The sequence below is a fragment of the Nomascus leucogenys genome, unplaced genomic scaffold (assembly GCF_006542625.1).
Source record: "Nomascus leucogenys isolate Asia unplaced genomic scaffold, Asia_NLE_v1 Super-Scaffold_241, whole genome shotgun sequence".
NCBI classification, from domain to species: Eukaryota; Metazoa; Chordata; class Mammalia; order Primates; family Hylobatidae; genus Nomascus; species Nomascus leucogenys.
This window is the reverse complement of record NW_022095767.1, coordinates 1,538,066-1,556,921: the sequence shown is the minus strand read 5'-3', so window position 1 is coordinate 1,556,921 and position 18,856 is coordinate 1,538,066. Positions and strand designations below refer to the sequence as shown.

Sequence of the window (18,856 nt, the reverse complement as noted above, 5' to 3'; positions counted from 1 at the left end):
ACAATCTCGGCTCACTGCAACCTCCGGTTCCTGGGCTCAAGCAGTTCTCCTGCCTCAGCCTCCTGAGTAGCTGGGATTATGGGCGGGCGCCCGGCTGATTTTTGTATTTTTAGTACAGACGGTGTTTCACCATGTTGGCCAGGCTGGTCTCGAACTCCTGACCACAGGTGATCTGCCTGCCTCGGCCTCCCAAAGTACTGGGATTACAGGCGTGAGCCACTGCGCCCACCTACGCCTGGCTGATGTTTTTATTTTACGCATCCTGACTTTGAGGTCTGACAAACCTAGAAGCTGGAGTTCCTGGGCATCCTTTTGTTTCTTCTGACTCACCTTAGTGATAGATTTTCTTGTGATTTGGGGTCGGATGTTCATGGCCAGCTGGGGGCTCTGTGGGAATCCGGGGTGGCCTACTTTACAGGCAGTCCTTCCAGATGGTTCTGCCTTGGCTTTCGCTAGCTACCCAGGAGCACCAGCTCCAGCCTGTTTTGTGTGTGGTTCTCAGCTTGCAGACTCTGTCCCTAGGTGGCCACCAAAGCCAACCCCGCCACCGCCCTGATTGCGAGTCCCTATGTTTCAGGTTCCCAGTGATGTTTCGGGGGGCTTCTCCTTTCTTACAAGCTCGGTCATGCATGTATCTGATCTGGCATTGCCAGGCGTTCTGTAAGGGAGGGCTTTTCCAGTTCCTGGACAGTAATGTGGCTGGAAATGGAATTTGGCTGCAGCCACTACTTTTGAACCCATCATCTTCCGGGCGATCCCTTCCGTCTTGCCGGTGGTTGGAAACTTGCAGGTGGAAGTCTTCCCCACCCAGTTCTTCAGCCCTTGGCTGCCGAGCAGGAATGCCTGAGATGTCCGGCTAATTCCTTGGAATGTCCCAGTTCAGGCCAACCTCCCTCCCCCTTCTCCCACCAGGCCTTCTTGGGCAGCAGGGAGGCAGCTCTGGAGGGAGCCGCTGCCTCAGCAGTTTTGCCCCAGCCATCCCCACTGCATGGACCTTCATCTAAGGAGGCTGGGTGGTGTGGCCCCATGGTTAGGAGCAGGGGTTTTGCATTCATGGAGGACCCGGGTTTAAATGCCAGGACTGTTGCTTAATTCTGGGTGACTTCAGGCTTTTTTTTTTTTTTTTTTTTGAGATGGAGTCTCACTCTTTCACCCAGGCTGGAGTGCAGTGACAAGATCTCCGCGCACTGCAGCCTCCGCCTCCTGGGTTCAAGCAATTCTCCTACCTCAGCCTCCTGAGTAGCTGGGATGACAGGCACGCCCCACCACGTCCAGCTAATTTGTTTTTTGGGTTTATTTCTGAGACGGAGTTTTACTCTGCTGCCCAGGCTAGAGTGCAGTGGTGCAATCTTGGCTTACTGCAGCCTCCGCCTCCTGGGTTCCAAGCAATTCTCCTGCCTCAGCCTCCTGAGTAGCTGGGATATGCCCAGCTAATTTTTTAACAGAGATGGGGTTTCACCATGTTGACCAGGCTGGTCTTGAACTCCTGACCTCAGGTGACCTGCCCACCTCGGCCTCCCAAAGTGCTGGGATTACAGGCGTGAGCCACTGCACCCGGCCTAACTTTTGTATTTTCATTAGAGACAGGGATTCACCATGTTGGCCTGGCTGGTCTCAAACTCCTGACGTCAAGTGATTCTCCCACCTCAACCTCCCAAAGTGCTGAGATTATAGGCATGAACCACTGGGCCCAGCCAGGCTTTTTTGAGACAGAGTCTCGCTCTGACGCCCAGGTTTGAGTGCAATGGCACAATCTCAGCTCACTGCAACCTCCGCCTCTCAGGTTCAAGCAATTCTCCTGCCTCAGCCTCCCGAGTAGCTGGGATTACAGGCGCCCGCCACCACGCCCAGCTAATTTTTTGTATTTTTAGTAGAGACGGGGTTTCACTGTGGTCTCGATCTCCTGACCCCGTGATCCGCCCGCCTTGGCCTCCCAAAGTGCTGATTTTCCCCAATCTTGTGGGTTAAGCACCCCTTCGGATAATCACAAGCTGTTTGCTTGTTTTTACATTCAAAGCTACGGGCACTGCCTTACACTCTAAGTGCCCATCTCTTTCCTCACCAAGCCGAGTAGGAGGGGTTCTGAGGAACTCCCCTGTACCGGTGAGGGGACTGGCCTCACACGGGTCTGGGTTTGGAAGCCTCAAGAGCCCTTATCTCACTGTCTGCATCGTGCTAGATGTCACCACAATCTGGACGGTCTCCATCGCCCCGGGCCTCTGACATGCTCAGATCCCAGGATGGGGCTGCAGTTATAGGGGTCTCAGGTTGGCCTTCTGGAAACAGGCGTCCCTGTCCTCGTGTCCCCACCCTTGGCTGTCCCAAGGCCTCTCCCTTTTCCTGTTTTGATGCTGGCTCAGCCAGGCCCGGAGACAGGGGCATGATGTCCTAATCCTCCAGGCGGGAGCCACCGTGGAGGGTTCCCGTGGACACGGTCCCCTGCCAAGCCACCTTTCCTGGCACTCACATACGCCCCACCTGGCACATGACACACGTAGGGGCTCCTGAGCCCCAGCACCCTGACTTAGTGGGGAGGGACCCCACTGGGATCTCATGAAGCCCCGACTTCCGCTCCAGGCAGCAGGTCGGGGGAACACCAGTTGCCTGCCCTGGCCGCCAGCACAGCACTCGTAAATCAGGGGGTGTCTGGGGCGTCGGAAATGGCTGTGTGGAATGTCGGGGTGGGGTAGGCTGGGGGTGAGCCCTTAACTCTTAGAAGGGTGGGGTGTGGGGCAGAAGGAGCAGATGCCTGGATTCAAGGGCGCAGGAGATGGGCTGGTGCAGACATGGGACCTCCTGGCTGCAAGGGCCGGCAGTGAAGAGGTTAGCTCCCAGCCCAGGCAGGGCATAAATTTGGGGCACAGCTCCCACCCTCAGGACCTGCCCGTCACAATGGCCGTAGGGAAGTTCCTGCTGGGCTCTCTGCTGCTCCTGTCCCTGCAGCTGGGACAGGGCTGGGGCCCTGATGCCCGTGGGATTCCTGTGGCCGATGGAGAGTTCTCGTCTGAGCAGGTGGCAAAGGCTGGAGGGACCTGGCTGGGTAAGGACCCTCAGGGACCCTCTGTGACTTCCCAATTTTCCCCAGCCCTGACCCTCCTCACTGTCAGCGCCCTTCCCTCCCACAGGCACCCACCGCCCCCTTGCCCGCCTGCGCCGAGCCCCGTCTGGTCCATGCCAGCTGTGGAGCCTGACCCTGTCAGTGGCAGAGCTGGGCCTGGGCTACGCCTCAGAGGAGAAGGTCATCTTCCGCTACTGCGCTGGCAGCTGCCCCCGTGGTGCCCGCACCCAGCACGGCCTGGCGCTGGCCCGGCTGCAAGGCCAGGGCCGAGCCCATGGAGGGCCCTGCTGCCGGCCCACTCGCTACACCGACGTGGCCTTCCTTGATGACCGCCACCGCTGGCAGCAGCTGCCCCAGCTCTCGGCGGCTGCCTGTGGCTGTGGTGGCTGAGGGTGCCCGGCCTGGCACCCAGGAGCTGCAGTGCTGGGGGAGCTCGGCTGACTTATTTATTGGAGACCTGGATGCAGAGACAACGAGGAGGGGAGTGGGCTGGGGCGACCAGCAGTGAGTGCAATAAAGGACACCACTCTCCTGGCCTTGTGACCTTGACCGTGTGTCCAGTCAGCCACACCTGGAGCTCCCTATGGGCCAGTGCCATCCTGGGTTCCCCTGCAGATCCCAGCCCCAGTAAGCAGCCACTGCAATGTCCCAGTTAGGCTGTCCATTCCCCAACTTTATTCACAAATCCAGTGTCTGTAGAAAGCTGTGGGTCAGCAGGCTGGGGGCGGCTGTCCAGACTCCCCTGGCCCCATGCCCTCAGGGAGGGAGCGGCAGATTACGGAGATGCGCCGGCCCCGGGGAATCCGGCGCTCCCCAAAGAAGGACTCTTCATCCCGAAGGATCTCATGGGAGAAGTCATAACGAGCTGAGCCCCTGCAGGAGGACACAGGCTGTGACTGGGTGCAAGGAGGGCAGCCCCTGCTCCAGGCAGACCTGGATTCCAGCCTCCTGGATTCCAGCCCCCTGCTGCCTCCCACACAGACCCTGGGGTAAAGGCTTCTTCGGGGAGGGCTGGATTGAGGGAAGGTATCCAGGGCACAGGGTGGGCGGATGGCACATTCTTGGAGGGGTGAGTGCTGCCTGGCTGGAGGTACCTAAGGATGTAGAGGGAGCCTGGCTCCAGCAAGAGTTCCAGCCACTCCCCCGGCTCCTGGGTGTGCACCAGCCGCATAACGCTGGGAGACAGGAGAGACAGGCCAGCGATGGTGGCCCCGCAGAACTGCAAAAGGGGCGTGGGGATGGGTCAGGCTCTGGCCGGGCCTGCCTACCCCCTGGCTGGGAGTGCCAAGGCACCGGCCTCTGCCCACCTTGATGCTGTCCACGTGGGGCTTGATGTAGCCGCGGGCTTCCAGGTCCAGCACGTGCACGGAGGAGAGCAGGGTCTGGCCGGGGCCAAAGGCGGCCGCCTGCACGCGCTGCAAGATGGCCCGGCTGGCTTCTGACCAGCGCGACTTCTCTGTCTCTCGGAAGCCGTGGATGGCCTGCACAGAGAGCTCGGTTAAGCCTGGGAGCTCCCAGAGGGAACAAGGAAACTGAGGCATTGAAGGGGCAGAAAACGGCAAGGGGCTGATTTCCCTATGTGACTCTTGACCCTGCCCTCAACTCAAACTCCCCTAGCCCCTCAACCACGGCCCTACCTAGGTGTGACCTCAGTCCTTAGTACTCACCCTGAGGCTACAATTCCAGGTCCCCAATGCTGGCCCGGCCCCAGTATTCAATTGTCTGAGTCTCCCTACAACTTGACCCCACGCAAGTGTCCTGTCTCTGTCTCTCAACATCATCTGGCTCCACATCCGTTTCCGTCCCCTAACCTTGGTCCCAGATCGCAAAAGTGCTCTCCCTGACCCCAAGGTCCTCATCCCACAGGTCCCGCCCCTCCCACAGCCAGAGTTTCAGCCCAGCCCCCACCATACCCCGGCTCCCAAATCCCTGCAATAGCTACCGACCCCAAAAAGGCCCTGCCCCATCCCAGCATGTGTCTCCCCTATCTCCGCCCCCAGCGTGGTTCTGCCCTCTCTAAACTCGACTACCCCGTCCCCCCAACCCATCCCAGCGCTTGACTCCTCAGACCCCGCCCCAAGCTTGGCCCCGCCCAATCCATGCGCTCGACGACCTGACCACGCCCCAATCCCAGCCGCCACGCTCTTCTGCACTGTAACTGCTCCCAGCGTAATCGCACCCCAACCCTACTCCCGACTCCCTGGCCCCACCCCCACGCTCGACTGCGCTGTAACTGCCCCCCAACGTGGCCACGCCCCATCCCAGCACTGGTCCCCACTGTCCCGCCCCAGGCCCCCCATTCCTGCACCGGTCTCCTTTGTCCCCGCCCCAGCGTGGCCCCGCCCTATCCCAGCGCCAGACCTCCTGGCCCCCCCACCCCAGCACCGTAGCCCCGCCCCCACGCTAAACGGTACCGTAACCGCCCCCAGGTGGCCCTGCCCGGTCCCGGCGCTCGTCTCCTCTGTCCCTGCTCCAAATCCCCGCTGTAGGTACCGCCCCCAGCGTGTTCTCGCCCCATCTGGTGCTCCACGTCCCCAGGCCGCGCCCCCGGCGCTGCCCGTCTCACCGCGTCCCAGTGATCGTATTCGTAGCGGCGGCGGCGCAGCTCGGGCTCCAGTTCTCGGCTCAGCGTCTCCTCCTCTGCCGTGCTCAGGAAGCCAGGCCGCACCACGGCCGCGTCCCGCAGGCGGCTCAGCACGGAAGGGCCCGAGCCTCGCACCCAGCTGGGCCCTGGCAGCGTCCGCAGCGCCAGCAGCCCAGTCCCGGTCATATCCCCGGAGCGAGGTCATGAGAGAGGGCAGGGTTGGGGAACGCCCCCGCCAAAAGCCATTGGCGGTACCTGCGCCAGGCCCCTCCAGCGATGGACTTCCCTCAGAGTCCCGCCTCTCGCTCATAGCTATTGGTTGCTGCTAGACTCGCCTTCACAGGCTATTGGCCTTCTTCCAGAACCCGCCTCCTCTCTTGAGCTTATTAGGCACCACCTCCCGCCTGGCTTACACCACTGGCGGAGTCGCAAGTCCGTCTGCAGCTTAGCACCGCCTCTTTAATCATTACAGAGAAAACGTACAACCTAGGGGTTGCTTGGCCAAGACTTCATAAGGGGATATGGGCAGTATCTGGTCTGAAGTGGGGAAGTCAGGGGGACTGGGGCCAAGGCCACGGTTATGGAGTCGACTAGGGCTGGAGGTTAAGGGCAGAGTACAGTCAGGCTGAGATAAGGGTCCGGGGTCAGGGGACTGACGTCAAGGCCACGATTATGTGTGTGGTGAGGCCAGCTATCCAGAGTTAGGGCTTATGGTCAAAGGTCAAAGCGAGGCATCATTCATTTCCCGGTCTCAGTATTATTATTACTTTAGGTTTGAAAATGGCATTGTCTTTTTGATTCCTCGGCCAGGCGTGGTGGCTCACGCCTGTAATCCCAGCACTTTGGGAGGCCGAGGCGGGTGGATCACCTAGGTCAGGAGTTCGAGACCAGCCTGGCCAACATGGTGAAAACCCGTCTCTACTGAAAATACAAAAAATGAGCCGAGCATGGTGGTGTGCGCCTGTAATCCCAGCGACTCAGGAGGCTGAGGCAGGAGAATTGCTTGAACCCAGGAGGCGGAGGTTGCAGTGAACAGAGATCCCACCACTGCACTCCAGCCTGGGCGACACAGCAAAACACTGTCTCAAAAAAAAAAAAAGTCATTGTATTTTACAAATGCAAACTGAAAAAAAAATATTTACAGAAAAAAGATCTCTGGGATTTGCTTCCACATAAATCCAGGCTGTGGGGGCAGGGAGGGGGCGGGTAGGGAAGAATCACATTCGACAGTGAATTAATTGTTGAATTGGTGTGATAAGTACGTGGGGTCTCATTACCCTGTTTTCTCTACTTTTGTTTATATTTGATTATTTTTATTTATTTGTTTATTTTTGAGTCAGAGTCTCACTCTGTCGCCCAAGCTGGAGCGCAGTGGCACGATCTCAGGCCCTGGAGATTTGCAACCTCTGCCTCCTGGGTTTAAGTGATTCTCATGCCTCAGCCTCCCCGGTAGCTGGGATTACAGGCACCGAACCATCATGCCCAGCTTTTTTGTTTTTGAGACCGAATTTCGCTCTTGTCGCTCAGGCTGGAGTGCAATGGTGCGGTCTTGGCTCACTGCAACCTCTGCCTTCCAGGTTCAAGCGATTCTCCTGCCTCAGCCTCCCGAGTAGCTGGGATTAACCGGAAGCTGCCACTACGCCCGGCTAATTTTTGAATTTTTTTTTTTTTTTTTTTTTTTTGACACAGAGTCTCGCTCTGTTACCCAGGCCGAAGTGCAATGGCGGGATCTTGGCTCACTGCAAGCTCTGCCTCCCGGGTTCACACCATTCTCCTGCCTCAGCCTCCCGAGTAGCTGGGACTACAGGCGCCTGCCACCACGCCCGGCTAATTTTTTGTATTTTTAGTACAGACAGGGTTTCACCACATTGGCCAGGCTGATCTCAAACTCCCGCCTGCCTCAGCCTCCCAAAGTGCTGGGATTACAGGCGTGAGCCACCATGCCCGGCCTACATTTTATTATTTCCTCCCTCTATTGCCCCAGCTGGAGTGCAAGGGCACAATCATAGCTCACTGCAGCCTGGAACTCTTGGGCTCAGGTGATCCTGTCCCCTCAGCCTCTCAAAGCTCTGGGTACTTTTGTAAGTATTTTAAATGTCCATAATGCAAACTGCAACACTAACTGCTGAGCATAGCCCGCACCCCGCCCAAATGCTTGAATTTTGAAAAATATGACCCCATTTCTCTGTCCAGCTACACCTGCCCCCCCACCCTCTGCTCCCCTTGATAGTGTAATTCCTCGAAAGACTTGTCTATGTATGATATGTTTCCTCCTATTCTTTCTGGATCCACTCCAGCCTGGCTTTTGGCTCCCACAGCACCAGAAATGCCCTGATTTAAGGCCACCAGTGACATCCACAACACCGAATCCAATAGCCAGGTCTCAGTCTGACTGTTAATGAGCCTACATGCTGATGCCGCCTACATTGTTTTTTTTGAGACAGAGTCTCGCTTTGTCGCCCAGGCTTGAGTGCAGTGGCGCGATCCCCGCTCACTGCAAGCTCCGCTTCCCAGGTTCACGCCATTCTGCCGCCTCAGCCTCCCGAGTAGCTGGGACTACAGGCGCCTGCCACCACGCCCAGCTAATTTTTTGTATTTCTAGTAGAGACGGGATTTCACCGTGTTAGCCAGGATGGTCTCGATCTCCTGATCTCGTGATCCGCCCGCCTCGGCCTCCCAGAGTGCTGGGATTACAGGTGTGAGTCACCGTGCCCAGCCGATGCCACCTACATTTTTATTTCAACCTGTTGACCCTGATGTCGAGGGACATATCAAACACCAGGTATAATATATCCAAAATCAACTCCTGATCCCTCCCCAAGCCTGTTCCTTTCCCTACACTTCCCATCTCAGGTGACAGGTATCCATCTTCCTGCTTTGGGCCATCAGCTCAGAGTTTCTGGAAACTGCTCTGTCACATCCCACCTAGCCAGAACCTGGCTTTTTCTCACCACTCGGCCAGGGCTGCCATCAGCTTTCATCTGGATTACTCCAGCTCTCCTAACTGCTCTCGTTTCTGCTCATAGTGCACTCCTGAGGAGTCATAGTCATCCTTATTTTCCTTCCTCTTCTCAAAACCCTCCACGGTTCACCTCCCTCCTTTTAGATGTCAGGCCTTTTATGATCTATTCTCCTCAATCACCTCCACTTTTTTTTTTCGGAGACAGAATCTCACTGTTACCCAGGCTGGAGTGCAGTGGTGCGATCTTGGCTCACTGCAACCTCTGCCTCCTGGGTTCAAGTGCACCACCACACCTGGCTAATTTTCACCTCTACTTTTTGATCTCATCTCTTCCACCTTCCCTCAGCCACGGGCCTCCTCATAGGTCCTCTCACATGCCAGGTAGTCCTGCCGCAGGGCCTTTGCACTGGCTGTGCCCTCTGCCTGGACACAGCCTCCATCCCTCACTTCCTTTGAGGCTTTGCTCAAACACCACCTTCTCAGTGAAGGCTTCCCTGATTACCCCATAGAAAACTGTAACACGCTCACCCTCATACTTGCATGCCACCTTTCCTTTTTTTTTTGAGACAGTCTTGCTCTGTTGCCCAGGCTGGAGGGCAGTGGCGTGATCCTGCTCACTGCAACCTCCACGTCCTAAGTTCATGTGATTCTTCAGCCTCCGGAGTAGGTGGGATTAGAGGTGCACCACGCCCGGCTAATTTTGGTATTTTTAGTAGAGACGGGGTTTCACCGTGTTAGCCAGGATGGTCTCGATCTCCTGACGTCGTGATCCGCCCGCCTCGGGCTCCCAAAGTGTTGGGATTACAGGCGTGAGCCACTGCGCCTGGCCCGTTTGTTTTTTCTTTTTTTTTTTTTTGATAACTGTCTACTGCCACAAGAATGGAGCTCTTTTGAGGAGGGCTTCTTGTGTCTTCTTCACAGAAGAACACTGCCTGGAATATAGGATATGATCAGGAGAATCTGCTGAAGGAAGACATGGCTTGCCTCTTGGGGTCAGGACAAAAGCAGAAGGGGCCTGTGAAACACAGATGTGTACATGCTGTCGTGGTGCAGAAGGGAGGGTGTCCCAGACGCAGAGCAAAGACCACAAAGATTTAATTTAAAATCACAGTGTCTCAGCTGGAATGCCCCGTCCATAGGGGGCACCCTTGCAAATTAAAAGTTCCTCAAGGGGCCCCTCCAGGCCCAGCAACAAGGGGTGAGCAGGGCCCAGCTGCGGGTTTGGCAGGCCTCTGGCCCCTCCACATGATTCTGGAGAGGAGGCCCAGCTCTCAGGTGCTAGCTGGGACAGGTTCTGCCGCCGGCACTGCTTCTACAGGCTCCTTCTGCACCAGCGTGGGCTCATCCTCACCATCCTGGGGAGGGTGGACCAGAACCTTGTCTAAGATGCCGAACTCCTGGGCCTCCATGGGGCTCATGTAGCGGTCCCTCTCCATGGCGGACTCTGGTGGGGAAGCAGGAGGTGAGACACATTAGGGTAAGAGCAGAGACCTGGGGCCAGGTCTGGGTCCTGTTTTGGCCTGAATGTTCGTGCCCACCACCCCAAGTTCATATGTTGAAGCCCCAACCCCCAGTGGGATGGGGTTTGGAGATGGGGTCCTTGGGAAGTCATTAGGAGAGATGGGGTCAGGGGCCCCCTGATGGGATTAGTGGCCTTATAAGAGGAGACACCATTGCACTTGCTCTCTCTCCACCATGTGAAGACACAGCGAGAAGGCGGCCGTCTGCAAGCCAGGAAGAGAGCCCTCACCAAGAACCGAATCAGCTGGCACCCTGACCTTGGACTTCCCAGCCCCCAGAACTGTGAGAAATAAATCTCTGTTGAGGTCTGTGGTGTTTTGTTAAGCAGCTCAAGCTGACTCAGACATGTCCTCATTCTGCAGTGCCTCAGTTTCCCCTAGGTATCAGTAACATACCAATTTCAATTTTGTTTTTAAAAAAATTGTTATTGGGCCAGGCACGGTGGCTCACACTTGTAATCCCAGCACTTTGGGAGGCAGAGGTGGGTGGATCACTTGAGGCCAGGAGTTTGGCCTCATGTTTCACCACTGGCCTTCAAAGTTTCACCATGGCCAACATGGTGAAACCCTGTCTCTACTAAAAATACAAAAATGAGCCAGGTGCAGTGGCACATGCCTGTAATCCCAGCTACTAGGGAGGCTGAGGTATGAGAATCACTTAAACCTGGGAGGTGGAGGTTGCAGTGAGCTGAGATTGCACCACTGTACTACAGCCTGGGCAACAAAGCGAGACTCCATTAAAAAAAAAAAATTATTATTGACGTATAATATACACCCAGGAAAGGGCATGATTCGTAAATGTCTGGTGGGATGCATTTTTAGACTGAACATCCCCTACAGGACCAGCACCCAGACCAAGAGATGAAATATTGCCAGCACCCCTGAAACCCCACTTGGGCCCATGACAGTCACTAACCCTTGCCACCTCCTCCTCATGCCCCAAAGCAACCACTCCTCTAACAGCATAAATTAGCTCTGCTTGTTTTTATAGTTTAAATAAATGGAATCGCAGAGTGTTTATTCTTCTTTCATGCAACATATTTGCAAGATTCATCTGTGATGCTGTGGAACATTCACTTTTTTTTTTTTTTTTTTGAGACACAGTCTCACTCTGTCGCCCAGGCTGGAGTGCAGTGGTACAATCTCAGCTCACTGCAACCTTCGCCTTTCAGGTTCAAGCGATTGTCATGCCTCAGCCTCCTGAGTAGCTGGGATTACAGGCACGTGCCACCACACCTGGCTAATTTTTGAATTTTTAGTAGAGACGGGGTTTCACCATGTTGGTCAGGCTAGTCTTGAACTCCTGACCTTGTGATCTGCCCGCCTCGGCCTCCCAAAGTGCTGGGATTACAGGCGTGAGCCATGGTGCCCAGCTAAAATTTTTTTTTCTTTTCTATGAAATGGGGTTTCACTATATTGCCCAGGCTGGTCTTGAACTCCTGAACTCAAGTGATCCTCCCACTTCAGCCTCCCAAAGTGCTGGGATTACAGGTGTGAGCCACCGCACCTGGCCTCATTTTTTGATTTTAATAAAATTATGGCTGGGCATGGTGGCTCATACTTGTAATCCCAGAACTTTGGGAGGCTGAGGCAGCTGGATCACTTGAGCTCACAAGTTTGAGACCAGCCTGGGCAACATGGTGAAACCACGTCTCTACAAAAAATACAAAAAATTAGCCAGGCATGATAGTGCATCCCTGTAGTCCCAGCGACTTAGGAGGCTGAGGCAGGAGAATTGCTTGAGCCTGGGAGGCAGAGGTTGCAATGAGCCGAGATCATGCCACTGCATTCCAACCTGAGTGACAGAGCCAGACCTTGTCTCAAAAAAAAAAAAAAATTAGCTCACTGTAACCTCAAATTCTTATATTCCACAGATCCTTCTGCCTCAGCCTCCTGAGTAGCTGGGGACTAAAGGCATGAGCCACTGCGCCTGGCTAATTTTTTAATTTTCTTTTTGAGATGAAGTCTCGCTCTTGTCTCCCAGGCTGGGGTGCGATGGGGCAATCTAGGCTCACTGCAACCTCCGCCTCCCGAGTTCAAGCGATTCTCCCGCCTCAGCCCCCAGAGGAGCTGGGATTATAGGTGCCTGCCACCAGACCAGGCAGGCTAATTGTAGTATTTTTAGTTGGGACGGGGTTTCACCATGTTGGCCAGACTGGTCTAGAACTCCTGACCTCAGGTGATCCATCTGCCTCGGCCTCCCAAAGTGCTGGGATTACAGGCGTGAGCCACCACACCTGGCCAATTTTTAAATTTTCCTTTTTTTTTTTTTTTGGAGACGGAGTCTCGCTCTGTCACCCAGGCTGGGGTGCAGTGGCGCAATCTCGGCTCACTGCAAGCTCCGCCTCCTGGGTTCACGCCATTCTCCTGCCTCAGCCTTTCCGAGTAGTAGCTGGGACTACAGGTGCCCGCCACCACGCCCAGCTAATTTTTTGTATTTTTAGTAGAGACGGGGTTTCACCATGGTCTCGATCTCCTGACCTTGTGATCCGCCCACCTCGGCCTCCCAAAGTGCTGGGATTACAAGCGTGAGCCACCACGCCCGGCCATAATTTTCTATGGAAACGGGGTCTCCCTATGTTGCCCAGGCTGGACTCGAACTCCTGGGCTCAAGTGATCCTCCTACCTTGGCCTCCCAAAGTGCTGGGATTACAAATGTGTGCCACCACACCTGGCTGATTTTTTTTTTTTTTTTGAGACAGTCTTGCTCTGTCACCCAGGCTGGAATGCAGTGGTGCGATCTCAGCTCACTGAAACCTCCACCTCCCAGGTCCAAGCAATTCTCGTGCCTCAGCCTCCAGAGCAGTGGGGATTACAGGCACCCACCACCATGGTTGGCTGATTTTTATATTTTTAGTAGAGATGGGGTTTCGCTATGTTGCCCAGGCTGGTGTTGAACTCCTGGCCTCAAGTGATCCACCTGCCTTGGCACCCTATAGTGCTGGGATTACAGGCGTGAGCCACCACACCCAGCAATATTTTTAAAGGGCTTAGAACAATGTTTCTTGGCTGCAGGCAATTCTGCCCACCAGGGAACACTTGGTGATGTATGGAGACATTTCTGGTTGTCACAGTTGGAGGAGAGTACTGGCGTGGAGTGGATGGAGGCCAGGGATGCTGCCACACATCCTGCAGTGCCTGGGTTAGGAGTGCAGTGGCATGATCTCAGCTCACTGCAACCTCCACCTCCTGGGTTCATGCAATTCTCCTGCCTCAGCCTCCTGAGTAGCTGGATTACAAGTACACCATTTTTAGTATTTTTAGTAGAGATGAGATTTCACCATGTTGGCCAGGCTGACCTCTGGGATGGTCCCCCCATCGCAGAGAATGATCCAGCCCTGAAAGTCCGCAGGGACCAGGTGGAGAAGTCCTGGCTTAGAACAACGCCTGGTCCGTCTGTGCACAGACCAGGATGAAATGAAGGAGGGTGCTCACCGATCACCTGCAGGCTCTGTTTGGTGTGCTTGGCGTAGATGTTATAGAGCTGCTTCTTGAGCTTCATGATCTCCTCTGCCTGGATGGCAATATCTGTGGCTTGGCCCTGAGGGACATCCAAGGGGAGTGAGTGGGTAAAGGTTGGCATCAGTGTCAGCCCCTCACAGGGAGGCTGGAGGTGGCACTCAGGAGCCCTCCCTGGGCTTTGGGCTTCCGGTTTGAGGCTGGTGGGCTGGGGTTGTGTAAATCCCCCGATACCTGCTTCAGTCTTGCCACTACCAGGAAGGCTTTCTGAGTGGATTAAGTATATGTTCTTATTTTCTGCATCTGAAGCCTTGCAGACTGGGAGGAACAGTGTCTCTCTGTCTCAGCATTAGCTAAGCCTTTTTTTTTTTTTTTTAAGAGATGGGGTCTTGCTATGTTGCCCAGATTGGTCTCAAGCTCCCAGCCTCAAGTGATCCTCCCGTCTCGGCCTCCCAAAGTGCTGGGATTACAGGCGTGAGCCACCACACCTGACTGCCTTTTTTTTTTTTTTTTTTTTTTTTGAGACAGGGTCTTCCTCTGTTGCTGGGGCTGGAATGCAGTGGTGCAAGACAGCTCATTGCAGCGTTGACCTCTCAGGCTCAAGCAGTCCTCCCACCTCAGCCTCCTGAGTAGCTGGGACCAGAGGCAAGCAGAACCACGCCTGAGTCATTTTTTAATTTTTGGTAGGGATGGGGTCTCACCATTGCCCAGGCTGGTCTTAAACTCTTGGCCTCAAGTGATCCTCCTGCCTTGGCCTCCCAAAGTGCTGGGATTACAGACGTGAGCCACTGTGCCCAGCTGAAGCTAATTCTTAAGAGATAGCAAACAACTCCTCAGTGCACTTTCTTTTTCTCCCTTTGTTGTTTTGAGACAGAGTCTTGCTCTCTCATCCAGGCTTGAGTGCAGTGGCGCAATCTCAGCTCACCGCAACTTCCACCTCCTGGGTTCAAGTGATTCTCCTATCTCAGCCTCCCAAAACAGATGAGATTATGTATTTTTAGTAGAGACGGGGTTTCATCATGTTGGCCAGGCTGGTTTCGAATTCCTGACCTCAAATGATGCACCTGGTCCGGTTTCCCAAAGTGTGGAGATTTACAGGCGTGAGCCACCACGCCTGGCCTTTTTTTTTTTTTTTCTTTAATAGAGACGAGGTCTCATTATGTTCCCCTGGCTGGCCTCGAACTCCTGAGCTCAAGTGATCCTCCCGCCTCTGTCTCCCAAGGTGCTAGGATTACAGGCTTGAGCCTCCACATCCAGCCCAGCCTGCACATTTTAAGACATCCACTCCCAGCTGGGCGCAGTGGCTCACACCTGTAATCCCAGCGCTTTGGGAGGCTGAGGCAGGCGGATCACAAGGTCAGGAGATCGAGACCATCCTGGCTAACATGGTGAAACCCCGTCTCCACTAAAAATACAAAAAAGTAGCCGGGCGTGGTGGCGGGCGCCTGGAGTCCCAGCTACTCAGGAGGCTGAGGCAGGAAAATGGCATGAACCCGGGAGGCGGAGCTTGCAGTGAGCTGAGATCGCACCACTGCACTCCAGCCTGGGCAACAGAGCAAGACTCCATCTCAAAAAAAAAAAAAGACATCCCCTCCCACACCTGACTTCCACCCAGTCAGTCCTTCTGTCTAGACCCTGTCCTGTTTCCCAACAGCAGCTCGCGTGTCTGGCACTCACCCGGGCACCTCCTGAGGGCTGGTGGATCATGATGCGGGAGTTGGGGAGCGAGTGGCGCATGCCCGGGGTGCCGGCGGCGAGAAGCAGGGAGCCCATGCTGGCGGCCTGGCCCACGCACCAGGTGCAGATCGGGTTGAGGATGTACTGCATCGTGTCATAGATGGCCAGGCCCGCGGTCACCACACCACCTGTGGGCGGGGGCGCAAGTGAGGGGCTGGACCAGCTCCCCCTGACCCTTTCCCTATTCCATCTCCTAACCCTGGGGAGGGTGGAACAGATGCAGCCCCCCTCCTTTTTTAAAAATTAAGATGGCCGGGCGCAGTGGCTCACACCTGTAATCCCAGCACTTTCGGAGGCTGAGGCGGGTGGATCACGAGGTCAGGAGATCGAGACCATCCTGGCTAACATGGTGAAACCCCGTCTCTACTAAATATACAAAAAATTAGCTGAGTGTGGTGGCAGGTGCCTGTAGTCCCAGCTACTTGGGAGGCTGAGGCAGGAGAATGGCGTGAACCCGAGACGCGAAGCTTGCAGTGAGCCGAGATAGCGCCACTGCACTCCAGCCTGGGCGACAGAGCCAGGCTCCGTCTCAAAAAAAAAAATTAAGACTGGGTTTCACTGGTTTCACTATGTTGCCCAGGCTGATCTCGAACTCCTGGGCTCAAGCAATCCTCCCAAAGTGTTGGGATTACAGGTGTGAGCCACCATGCCCAGCCAGAAGCAGCTTTGTTTATTTTATTTTATTTTTTTGAGACGGAGTCTCGCTGTGTCGCCCAGCCTGGAGTGCAGTGGCGCGGTCTCGGCTCACTGCAACCTCCACCTCCTGGGTTCATGCAATTCTCCTGCCTCAGCCTCCCGAGTAGCTGGATTACAAGTACACCACCACGCCTGGCTAATTTTTGTATTTTTAGTAGAGATTGGGATTTCACCACGTTGGCCAGGCTGCTCTCAAACTCCTGACCTCAAGTGATCAGCCCACTTTGGCCTCCCAAAGTGCTGGAATTACAAGCGTGAGCCACCGCATCCGGCCTAGAAACAGCTCTTTAAAGCAGGGTTCACAAACACAAATGCTTCCAGGGGTTGGGAGGTGACAAAAACAGGTGACACGGACCAGGTGCGGGCAAAAGGCAGAGCGCTTGCTTTACAGTCAGCTGACTCTTGCCACATGTGCCAGTGGACCCACGGGACCAGATCTACTAAATTTCCAAGAGAAACTAGAAATCAGGCCAGGCGTGGTGGCTCATGCCTGTAATCCCAGCACTTTGGGAGTCTGAGGTGGGTGGATCACTTGAGGTCAGGAGTTCAAGACCAGCCTGAATAACATGGTGAAACATCATCTCTACTAAATACAAAAAATGAGAGGCATGGTGGCACATGCCTGTAATTCCCAGCTACTTGGGAGGCTGAAGCTGGAGAATTGCTTGAACCCAGGAGGCAGAGGTTGCAGTAAGCCGAGATTGCGACACTGCACTCCAGCCTGGATGACAGAACGAGACTCCGTCTCAATAATTTAAAAAAAGCCTCCATCATAAGTGCTCAATCAAAATTGATTACTTTTTTTGGGGAGGGGGAAAAAATCTACCAATTATTATTTTTGAGATGGGCTCACTACAGCCTCAACCTCCTGGGCTCAAGTGATCCTTCTTCCTCAGCCTCCCGAGTTGCTGGGACTATAGGCACGCGCCACATTGCCCGGCTAATCTTTGTGCTTTTTTTGTAGAGATGGGGTCTCACTATGTTACCCAGGCTGGTCTTGAACTACTGAACTCAAGCAATCCGCCCGCCTCAGCCTTCCAAAGTGTTGGGATTACCGGTGTGAGCCACCGTGCCCGGCCTAAAATCTACCAATTTTTAAATGTCAGCCGGGTCAGGTTGGCAGAACAGTATGTGCAGAATCAAAGAGGCCACATCCTGACTTGTGAACCGAGGCTCAAAAGCCAGCAACAGGCACCTTTTGGCGGTTTCAAGCCACTTCTGGAACTCTGACGCTCTGCACCCTTTCCCAGAGACAGAGCATCCCTGACCCAGGATTCTGGTCCCCTGAGTCACCTGTGTGCCCTGACGAGTGCCCCTGGCACCCAGGAAAGCCCCTGCTCACCAGGGCTGTTGATGTACATGTGGATGGGCTTCTTGTTGCTCTCGGATTGCAGGAAGAGGAGCTGTGCGATAACAAGGCTGGCAACGCTGTCATCGATCTGCAGGTGGAGAGGGCAGGGGTGTCCCCAGATTCGGGGTAGGGAGAGTTTTAAGGGAGGCTGGGATGGGTCAGGGAACCAGGAAGGAGGACCAGAGCCCAAGTAAAAGGGGTGGGGAAGAATTTAGGACCCAGAAGGGGATGGGGAGAGAGTAGTGGAGAGGACCCAGGGGGTTTGGAGCACAGGAAGGGAGTCAGGGGGCTCAGGACACAGGAATGGAAGGGGTCAGAATGGCTGGGGAGAGTCTTGAGCCTAGGAATGAGGGGAGCGGTGCCAGGTGTCAGGAAGGCAGTCGGAGATTAAGAGGTGAGGAGCAGAGGAGAAGGGGTGAGGAGCGGGTGGGGGACCGGGAGCCAGGAGGGGAGTCAGAAGGGGAGGGAAGGGGGTTAGAAGGGGAGCGGAGCCTGGGGGAAGAGTCTGGGGCCAAGGAAGGAGGGGCGCAGGGGGTCTGGGCAGGCGCTTGGGAGAGTCCTGGGGAGGGTCCCCGCGCGGGGCGCTCACCGGGCCCATGACGCACACGATGCGCTCCCGCAGCAGCCGCGAGTAGATGTCATAGGCGCGCTCGCCGCGACCCTGGGAGTAGAAAGATAGAGGTGAGGGGTCGGGGGCAGCCAGCCGATCCCCACCCAGCCTGGAGTCCCCGAGCCGTGTCCCCGCCCGGTCGCCGTACCGTCTGCTCCACCACGATGGGAATGAGCGGGAGAGCCCGGGCCGCCGTCGCGTGCAGGCTCCGCTGCAGGGCCAGGCCGGTCTGGGGTGTCCGCTGCGGCGGCCGCTGCGCTGGAAAATGAGCGGCGCGGCGAGGCCCCAGCGCGGGGTACCTGCATGACGCCACCCGGGCCCCCCCCACCAATATTCCGGGCCACATCCCTCCGCACGCCCCGGTCGGCTTCCGTCCGATGGCGGAACTACAACTTCCGGCGTGCTTTGCGCCTGGGAGTCCTCTCGCTAGGCCGCCCACTTCCGGGAGTCTGGGCCGGCGCCATTAAGGGTGGGGCGGGGATAGGGGCGGAGCCTGAAAGGGAGGAGCCAGTGAAGTAAATTGAGTGGGCGGGGCTGGAGAAGTTTCAGAGTCTGCAGTTCGAGTCCCCTTACCGACCAATTCGTCTTCGTTTTCTTTTTTTTTTTTTTTTGAGACAGAGTCTTGCTCTGTCACCCAGACTGGAGTGCGGTGGCACGATCTTGGGTCACTGCAACCTCTACCTTCTGGGTTCAAGCCATTCTCCTGGCTCAGCTGCCCCAGTAGCTGGGATTACAGATGCACACCACTGCACCCGGCTAATTTTGGTATTTTTAGTAGAGATGGGGTTTCACCTTGGCCAGGCTGGTCTTGAACTCCTGACCTCGTGATCTTCCCACCTCGGCCTCCCAAAGTGCTGGGATTACAGGCGTGAGCCACCG

The 18,856-nt window shown here is 55.6% G+C and overlaps 3 protein-coding genes across 5 annotated transcripts; 1 reads left to right on the top strand and 2 right to left on the bottom strand.

Moving 5' to 3' along the window:
• The first annotated feature begins 1,928 nt into the window (after positions 1-1,928).
• PSPN (persephin) lies at positions 1,929-3,448 on the top strand. Its single transcript, XM_030807723.1, has 2 exons — positions 1,929-3,040; positions 3,126-3,448. The coding sequence occupies exons 1-2, from the start codon at positions 2,746-2,748 to the stop codon at positions 3,446-3,448; spliced, it is 618 nt and encodes a 205-aa protein (XP_030663583.1). The 5' UTR covers positions 1,929-2,745.
• Positions 3,449-3,491: 43 nt separating this feature from the next.
• Positions 3,492-9,226, bottom strand: ALKBH7 (alkB homolog 7). Of its 3 annotated transcripts, XM_030807720.1 has the most exons (5): positions 9,133-9,226; positions 5,473-6,097; positions 4,366-4,539; positions 4,153-4,277; positions 3,492-3,931 (listed from the first exon to the last, which is right to left on the bottom strand). In XM_030807720.1, the coding sequence occupies exons 2-5, from the start codon at positions 5,950-5,952 to the stop codon at positions 3,769-3,771; spliced, it is 942 nt and encodes a 313-aa protein (XP_030663580.1). In that variant the 5' UTR covers positions 5,953-6,097; positions 9,133-9,226; the 3' UTR covers positions 3,492-3,768. The 3 variants fall into 3 exon arrangements, with proteins under 3 accessions (XP_030663580.1, XP_030663579.1, XP_030663581.1); XM_030807719.1 differs by lacking the exon at positions 9,133-9,226 and having other exon boundaries at positions 5,473-6,596; XM_030807721.1 differs by lacking the exon at positions 9,133-9,226 and having other exon boundaries at positions 3,705-3,931; positions 5,625-6,596.
• A 455-nt stretch (positions 9,227-9,681) lies between these two features.
• On the bottom strand, positions 9,682-18,440 carry CLPP (caseinolytic mitochondrial matrix peptidase proteolytic subunit). Its single transcript, XM_030807722.1, has 6 exons — positions 18,126-18,440; positions 17,957-18,028; positions 17,359-17,455; positions 15,261-15,448; positions 13,560-13,665; positions 9,682-10,048 (listed from the first exon to the last, which is right to left on the bottom strand). Exons 1-6 carry the CDS (start codon positions 18,321-18,323, stop codon positions 9,876-9,878), a joined length of 834 nt encoding a protein of 277 aa, XP_030663582.1. The 5' UTR covers positions 18,324-18,440; the 3' UTR covers positions 9,682-9,875.
• Positions 18,441-18,856: the final 416 nt, after the last annotated feature.

Bases quoted from the DNA above. Each gene is read 5' to 3' on its own strand.
- ALKBH7 (XM_030807720.1), bottom strand. From the start codon at position 5,952: ATGAGCGAGAGGCGGGACTCTGAGGGAAGTCCATCGCTGGAGGGGCCT. The intron at 4,540-5,472 runs GTACCGTTTAGC...CTCTCTGTGCAG, and splicing joins GCCACCTGGGGGCGGTTACG to GCCATCCACGGCTTCCGAGA. The intron at 4,278-4,365 runs GTGGGCAGAGGC...CCCCTTTTGCAG, and splicing joins CCCACGTGGACAGCATCAAG to TTCTGCGGGGCCACCATCGC.
- CLPP (XM_030807722.1), bottom strand. From the start codon at position 18,323: ATGTGGCCCGGAATATTGGTGGGGGGGGCCCGGGTGGCGTCATGCAGG. The intron at 18,029-18,125 runs GTACGGCGACCG...TTCTACTCCCAG, and splicing joins CCATCGTGGTGGAGCAGACG to GGTCGCGGCGAGCGCGCCTA. The intron at 13,666-15,260 runs GTGAGTGCCAGA...GATGTCCCTCAG, and splicing joins AGCCCTCAGGAGGTGCCCGG to GGCCAAGCCACAGATATTGC.
- PSPN (XM_030807723.1), top strand. From the start codon at position 2,746: ATGCCTGGATTCAAGGGCGCAGGAGATGGGCTGGTGCAGACATGGGAC. The intron at 3,041-3,125 runs GTAAGGACCCTC...TCCCTCCCACAG, and splicing joins GGCTGGAGGGACCTGGCTGG to GCACCCACCGCCCCCTTGCC.